General features: G+C 45.3%; 1 protein-coding gene across 1 annotated transcript; it reads left to right on the forward strand.

The window, feature by feature from the left end:
* Nucleotides 1-1,501: 1,501 nt before the first annotated feature.
* Nucleotides 1,502-4,354, forward strand: MRPS24 (mitochondrial ribosomal protein S24). Its single transcript, XM_029232891.1, has 4 exons — nt 1,502-1,553; nt 1,641-1,709; nt 1,842-1,953; nt 3,915-4,354. The coding sequence occupies exons 1-4, from the start codon at nt 1,515-1,517 to the stop codon at nt 4,196-4,198; spliced, it is 504 nt and encodes a 167-aa protein (XP_029088724.1). The 5' UTR covers nt 1,502-1,514; the 3' UTR covers nt 4,199-4,354.
* The last annotated feature ends 4,047 nt before the right edge of the window (nt 4,355-8,401 follow it).

An 8,401-nucleotide genomic window follows, 5' to 3' on the forward strand; every position in this document is an offset into this window, starting at 1 on the left:
TTTGTCCCCTTATCCAATATGCAGAACAGCTGGAGGCCAGTTTAAATTTTAGAAATAAAATATTCCTAGTAGAGCGGACATGAAAGACGCTGTCCCTTTTTGGAGAAACCAGCTCCAAATGGTCAGAGGAATCTTGACTGTGGAAAATGTACTGCACTGAAGCCAAGAGTCCCTCTTGGACCTTCCCCAGTGTGATCTGAGGCGGCTCACTGTCTGCCTTTGCCTCCATTTCCCTTCCACAGAGATGACAGCAGTATGTAAGCAGCATTAGGGTGGATGATTAAGTCAAAATGGTCAAACGTTGGCAATTTCACATGATTCAACCTAACAGAACTAATAACAGCTCTATGAGTGGTATTATGAACAAAAGCCATTATACAGATTATGGAACTGAGGATCAATTGCACAAAGATTTTTACACCTGAGCCTGAATCCAGAGTCCACGTTTTTTCCATTACTATGTGTGAGTTCTGAACTAGGATATCCAGTGTTGCTATTTTTCCTTCTGACAATAATTACTGGATACAAACTACAGTGGCGATGCTTTGGTTTGAGTACAGCAGGCTCTGTAACATCTCCAGGAATTAAGCGACCATCAGCCCTTTCTCCCTTAAAATTTTCCTTCCTCAAGGGCCAGGCACTAGGGTATGGTCAGATATGAAACCCTACCCTCTGCATAACCCATCCTTGAAGAACTGGCTGATTTTTAAAGTACAGTGAGTTTACAATATTATATTCGTTTATAATATTATGTTAGGTGTACGATACAGTAATTCTATATTTTTATAGATTATACTTCACTTACTATAAAATTAAAAATTTTTCTATATTCCCTGCGTTGCACAGTATTTTCTTGTAGCCTCTTTCTGTTTACATTGCAGGCTGTGTTCCTTAATCCCCTACCCCTATCTTGCCCCTCCCAAGAACTAGGTAAAGTTTTAACCGAAACATATTTCCTCTCTATTTGTGGATAAAGTCAGGGTGTTTCTTTCTTTTCTTTTCTTCTGTTTTTTAAAGGATATTATTTGGAGACAGAACTCAGCAGCCTAATTTCTAGGACGTGGTGAAACGCTCCGCTCCCCCGACAGTCGGGGCGGTGGGCGCCCCCTCCCTCCGGCCCGCCCCACGCCAAGACACTGCTCGCCCGGCCGCTGCGAGCTCTCGGACCGCGAAACCTCGCGCTCCGCAACATCCAGTTTCCAGATCTGAAACACGACGCAAACCACGACTGGGGCAGGACGGAGGGGTGCAAGACGTGTCCAGGGCTGCGGGGGGAGGCTCAGAGGCCAGCTCCCGCCACCTCCCGGCCCCACACGGCCCGCCTCGCAAGCCCGGAGCCTGGGCCCCCGCCGCCGCCCACAGCAGGTCGGCGCGGACTGCATGCGGCCCCGCCCGGCCGAGACGCTCGCACCCCCGCGCCGGCTCGCGTGTGGTCTCGCCCGTGCGTCCGCCTCCCGCGCCTGACCTTTACCCCGACGCCGCCCCGGCCCGCCCCGCCCTCCGCTCGGCCCAAGATGGCGGCCCCCGTTTGCGGTCTGAGGCTCCGGCCGCTGGTGAGTGGGCGGCACGGGCGGGGCCGGCGGTTAGAGGGGGGCCGCGGGGAGCCCTAGTTCTGGTCTCATGCCCCACTCTCCCTACAGGTGCTGTCCTGGAACTGGGAGCTGCCATGCGTCTGGCGCGGCCTGCACACCTCCGCGGCCTGCGCCAAGGTAAGTGCGGCGTGGAGGCCTGGGGTCTGGGCGCCCGCGACCTCGGAGGGTGGGATCTGTGGGCGAGGGTGTAATCTAGGGCGCGCCCTGGGTCGGTGGTCGCGGCGAGTCACGGGCCCTCTTTCTTTCCAGAACCGGGCGGCCCGAGTCCGAGTGGGCAAGGGGGACAAACCAGTGACCTACGAGGAGGCTCACGCGCCGCACCACATCGCCCATCGTAAGGGCTGGCTGTCGCTGCACACAGGTGAGGGGACGATGCCTGTCGCGGTGGCGGGAGGGGACGAGGACGTGCTGTGGGCCCGACCCCTGGCCCTAGGGAAGGCGTTCTTAGTTGTGCCTGTCTGTCACATAAACACGACGTGAACATGTGTCAGAGATTTTGTTTAACTCGGTACTCAACGCGAAGTTCAGAAATCAGTCAGACGCTTTCAAAAGAGGAGTAAAATAGACATATGTGGTCAGGATCGTTGAAATGTATTTGAAAGGGATGCAAAACGCTTTTTCCATGCGGGTCAAGGGTTCGGTTGAACTTCCACAGAAATTGTTTGCATGCCTAAAGACAGTTGTTTTGCGTCGCTGCCCGTTATGTGTAATTTACGGACATAAAAAAGCCCAGAGGCAGTGAAAAGAGTGAAACCCCTTGGAATTCGATGACCCGGAAGACTGTTGTGAATATTGAATCTTTCACTACCGGTATGTACAGTTTGCCCGGGTTATTTGCAGATTCCGTGTTTGTGAATTTGCCTACTCTAGGTGCTTTCACATTCATTCTCAGACGTGGGCAGAGCAAGCACCCCACGTGCACCTTCCCAGCTGCGGTTGATCAAGGCCCTGCCTTCTAGTTTCAGCTCGCATGCTGTAAACAAGTACCCTTTTCGAGATCTATGAGTGCCATGTTTTCAAGTTTTGTACTTTCTGTTGGTGATTCCACTGCCTTAAAATAGCCTGTAATGCTGAAGTGCTGTCTCGTGTTCCTAATTTCAAGAAGACTGTGATGTACCTTACATGGCATGATTGTTAGAAAAGCTTCCTTCAGGCATGAGTTACAGAGCTGTTGGGAGAGAGTGCAGTGTTAATCAGCCATTTGTAGGTGTCTTTAAACAGAAAAAGAAAATAAGGCTACACATCACTTTGTTGATAAAAATATGGTAACCAAAGGCTTGCAGAAACCTAATTGTATTTCCACCAGGAGCAGTGGTTTAGCATTTGCTAATTCGTTGTTCATGGTGATTTTATAGAACATAACGAGTGACGTTACAGAACATAACTACTGTGAGTTGATGAGGGTCAACAGTGTTTTGTTCACTATGAGGGTTCTCAACTTGAATGTTTGAGAAATACCTGTCTAGAGAGCTACCTTAAAATAGGGATTTCTGTCCCCCACCCTTTTCAAGTTCTAGTTCTAAGGTCTGGGTGTGTGTGTAGAGACTCTTAAAAGAGGTGCAAAGGTTTCGTTGTCCGCAGTGAGAATCCACTGGTTGAGGCCGTGGCTCTAGTCAGTGAGAGAGCTCACATCCCTCGTGTCAGAAGTAGCTGGTAGGGCTTCCCTGGTGGCGCAGTGGTTGAGAATCCGCCTGCCGATGCAGGGGACACGGGTTTGAACCCTGGTCCAGGAGGATCCCACGTGCCGTGGAGCGGCTGGGCCCATGCGCCACAGCTACTGAGCCTGCGCTCTGGAGCCCGCAAGCCACAACTACTGAGGCCTGCACGCGGAGCCTGTGCTCCGCAGCAAGAGGAGCCGCTGCGGTGGGAAGCCCAGGCACCACAACGAAGAGCCGCAACTGGAGAAAGCCTGCGAGCAGCAACGGAGACCCAACTCAGCCAAAAATAAATAAATAAATTAAAAAAAAAAAAAAAAAGAAGTGGTTGGTGGCCTCATCTCTCTGGTCCGTGGGTGACCAGTGCTTCTATAAGGCAGTCAAGAAAGGAGAGGGGCACTCTGTCTACACAGAAGAATCGTCTGCGTTTTTTGCCCTCCTAAGGCCTCATTCTTCTCTTTTGTGAAACAAGGATAATGATAACACGTACTTCACAGGATTTGTTTGGGGATTATTGGAATAATGTTCTTTGAACTTTAGAGCGTTATGCCACTTACAGAAGAAAGGAGAAGAGGCTGGAGTGGGGTGTGGAACTGAGTGCCCAGTGCTCTTGGATGTTAACCTCTGGAGTTTTGGCCAACTCACCATGGTGCCCTTCTCTCTTCAGGTAACCTGGATGGGGAGGACCATGCTGCAGAGAGAACAGTGGAAGATGTTTTCCTTCGTAAATTTATGCTGGGCACCTTCCCAGGCTGCCTGGCCGACCAGCTTGTTCTAAAGCGCCGGGCTAACCAGGTGGAGATCTGTGCCCTGGTCCTGAGGCAGCTACCTGCACATAAGTTCTACTTCCTTGTGGGCTACAGTGAGACTCTGCTGTCCCACTTTTACAAGTGTCCCGTGCATCTGCACCTCCAGACTGTGCCCTCAAAGGTTGTGTATAAGTATATCTAGGACAACCCACCTGTTTGCATCAAACTGTAGCCTGCAAAGGACAGAAACCTGTGGAAAAGGACTGAAGTAGAAACAGGGGAAATGCATCCCCTCAGACTACTGAGGCTTTGTCTTCAAAGTTGGCTGTTGAATAAATAGACTCTCCATGTTGTGTTGCTTCTTGGTCTGCCTAGAGAACTAGAATAGGGTTTCTTTGAGGATGCTCCAGGGTTCCCAGGAAGGCTGCCAGCTCCTGAGGTTTAGGCAATAGCTATGGTTCATTGAGTATCTTGTGCCCATCACTGTGTCAGGAACTTTACCTGAAGTTCTTTGTTTTCTCTTAAAATGGAAAGAGCGATTTTTGGAGATTATAAAACAACGTGGACATGTATTAAATCAGCCGTGAAGCTTACTTGTAATTCTACCCCAGAGAAAGCTACTGTGTACAGTTTGTTGTAATTCCAGATGTACTTTTATTGCCCCAGAAATAATGCAGCACACAGTCATCTATTAAACAAGCTTAACTGCACCTGGTCTGTGCCAGACACTCTTCTAAGTAGCTTGGAACCCATCAATGACCAAAATGTTCCATTCCAAGGTCCATGCCTTCGTAATACTTGTATCCCAGTGGAGGGGGACAAGGAGGGTTGGGCCGCATTGAAGGCTCCAAGCAGGTGAGGAATATAGATATGCAGGTAAATGGAGGAAGAACATTTCAGAAAGTGGCATCTGCAAAAGCCACACATGGTGCTGGGAATTGGGACAGGGATTGCTCACCTTCAACTTCACCCCGACACTGATGACCTTCACCTTGACCATGATCCTGGTACCCTTAACTTGACCTTGAACTTTAACACACCCACTCTAATCCTAACCTTTGATCATCCCTGATCCTACCCACAACTTGACCTTTACCCTCAGTCTCACTCTTACCTGAGGGTGCCAACCAGGCCCCACCCCACCCCAATCCTGTCTCCAGTGCTAGCTGACTGACTCACCATGACCCTGACCGTGTGTCCCTCACATTTATGTAACCCTGACTCGCAGTCAGAAACTTGACTCAAGACTTCATCCTAACACTGTCTCGACCCTTACGGTGACCCTAACTCATCCTAACTGGTAACGCTGATGCTTGCTTTGACAGATTATGCGCCTCATCCAAACTCTTATGACCTTGGCTGTGACCTTGACCTTGAAACTCAGCCATCACCCAGACCCTGTCCCTCACACAGATCTGACCCTACTCTTGACCCTGACCATGACCCTGTTCTTAGACTCAACAATCCTGAAGTTGTCATTCAGACCCTGAGACTCACCCTGATACCCTGATGACAAACCTCAACCTGACTTTGATCCTCACCCTGACCCTTCTGACCTTCACTCTCACACTGACCCTCACACTCAGTCTGCTCCTGGACCTGGCTTTTCATCTGAATTTGACCCTCACCCTGTTCCACGTTTGCATCATAATACTGACTCTGACCAGGTGTTCTGACCCTCACCCTTACACTGACTGTGACCTTGACTGAACCTCAGCTGGACTCGATTATGTCCCTGACCCTCATGACCCAGATCCACCCATGTACTGAATCTTATTCAAATCCTCAATCTGACATTGGCCCAATCCTGTACCTGACTTGACCCTTAGGCTCTCCTTTGCCTTGATATTGACTCATCCAGACCTTGACCCTGATCCTTTTTAATTTAATCGAAATACATTGGACAGGTAAAGTTATATAAGTTCAAGGTGTACAACATGTTAATTTAAGGACATTGTTATATTTTAATGTGATTGTAGCAATAATTAGCACCTCTATCTCATTACAAAATTATCCTTTTTAGTAGTTGGAAAAATTGTTATAGTCTCTTAGCAACTTTGATGATTATAATATTTTTGTTCCTATTGTACGGTACTAAGCATTATATCTGTAGGGCTTATTTACTACTTGTAAATGTGTACTCTCAACATCTGTCCCCCCACCCCCTCATCCCCTGCTGATCACTTTTATTCTGTTTTTAAAAATTTAGCTTTCTTAAATTGTACATGTAAGTGATGTCATACTGTCTTTCTATGTCTGCAAGTCCATCCATGTTGTCGTAAATGGCAGAATGTCCTCCTTCCTCGAGGCTGAATAATATTCCTGTGTGTGTGTGTGTGTGTGTGTGTGTGTGTGTGAGAGAGAGAGAGAGAGATTTTTATCCATTTGATGAGTACTTATATTGTTTCCATGTCTTGGCTATTGTGAATAATCCTGCAATAAAAATAGGAGTGCAGATGTCTCTTTGAAATTCTGTTTTCATTTCCTTTAGCTATATACCCAGAAGTGGAATTGCTGCATCATATGGTTGGTCTGTTTTTAATTTTTTTGAGGAAGGTTCATGTTTTTTTCATTGTGGTTGAACCAATTTACATTTCCACCAACAGTGCGTAAGTGTCCTCTTTTCTCCACATCCTTGCCTGCACTTGTTACCTGTTCTCTTCTTGATGGTAGCCATCCCAACAGGTGTGAGTGTTGCCTCACTGTGGTTTTGATTTGCATTTTCTCTGATGATTAGTGATGTTGAGCATCTTTTCATTTACCTGTTGGCCATTTGAATGTCTTCTATGGAAAGACGTCTTTATTTCTTCTGCCCATTTTTAAATCAGGTTGTTCCTTTTTTTGATTTTGAGCTGTGAGTTCTTTATATATTTTGGATAGTAACCCCTTATCTAATATATGGTTTGCAAACATTTTCTCCTGTACAAGTTGCCTTTTCGTTTTTAATTGTTTCTTTTGTTGTGCAGAGGCTTTAAAGTTTAATGTTGTCCCATTTGTTGATTCTTGCTTTTGTTTGTGCTTTTGGTGTCGTATTTTAAAAATCATTGTCAAGACAAATGTCAAGGAGCTTTTCCTCTACATTTTCTTAGAGGAGTTATAGTATCAGGTATTAAGTCTGATCTATTTTGAGTGAGTTTTTGTGAATGGTGTAAGATAGGTGTCCAGCTTCATTGCTTTACATGTGTTTCTCCAGTTTTCCCAATATCATTTGTTGAGGAGACTATCCTTTCCCCACTGGGTGCTCTTGGCTCCTTGTTGAATATTAGTTGACCATATAAGTAGCAGTTTAATTCTGGGCTTTATATTCTGTTCCAATGGTCTATGTGTCTATTTTTGTGCCAGTACCATACTGTTGTTTTTTTTTTTTAATTACTGTATCTTTGTAGTATAGTTTGAAATCAGGAAATTTGATACCTCTAGCTTTGTTCTTTTTCCTCAGGATTGCTTTGGCTATTTGGGGTCTTTTATGATTCCCTACAAATTTTAGGATTGTTTTTTCTGTTTCTGGGAAAATACCATTTTGATGGGGATTGCATTGCATCTATAGGTGGCTTTGGGTAATATGGACATTTTAACAATATTACTTTCTCCAATTCATAAGCATAGGATGTCTTCTGAATTGTTTGTGAGTTTGATTTCTTTCAGGAAAGCCTTGGAGTTTTCATCATACAGATCTTTCACTTTCTTTGTTAAATTTGTTCCTAAGTATTTTGTTGTTTTTGATGCTGTTGTGAGTAGAATCATTTTCTCTATTTCTTTTTCAGGTATTTCATCCTTAGTGTGTGAAATGCAACTGATTTCTGTATGTTGATTTTGTATCCTGCAACTTTACTGAAATTGTTGATTAGTTCCAATGGTTTTTTGGTTGAGTTTCGGAGATTATTTTATATACAGAGTCCTATGACCTGCAAATAGCAACAGCTTTACTTCTTCCTTCCCAGTTTGTATGCTTTTGTTTTGTCTTGATTAATTGCTCTAGTTAGGACTTCTAATGCTATATTGAATAAGAGTGGTTTAAGTAGCCAATCTTGTTCCTTTCCTGATCTCAGAACAAAAGCTTTCCGTTTTTTTGGTGAAAGTATTCGTTCTTATTCTGTTCCTGATCTCAGAGCAAACGCTTTCTGTTTTTCTCCATTGAGTATAATGTTCTCTGTGGGTTTGTCATATATGACCTTTATTATGTTAGGTATGTTCCTTCTATACCCAATCTGCTGAGGGGTGGGTGGTTGTTTTTTTTTTTATCATGAAAGAATGTTGTATTTTGTCAAATGCTTTTTCTGCATCTATTGAAATGATCATGTGATTTTTTCTTTCATTTTATTAGTGTGATCTATTATGTTTACTGATTTGCATATGCTGAACCATCCTTGCATTCCAGGGATAAATCCTACTTAATCATGGTGTA

This window comes from Monodon monoceros, unplaced genomic scaffold (assembly GCF_005190385.1).
Source record: "Monodon monoceros isolate NGI ecotype Baffin Bay Population unplaced genomic scaffold, NGI_Narwhal_1 Super_Scaffold_2, whole genome shotgun sequence".
NCBI lineage: Eukaryota > Metazoa > Chordata > Mammalia > Artiodactyla > Monodontidae > Monodon > Monodon monoceros.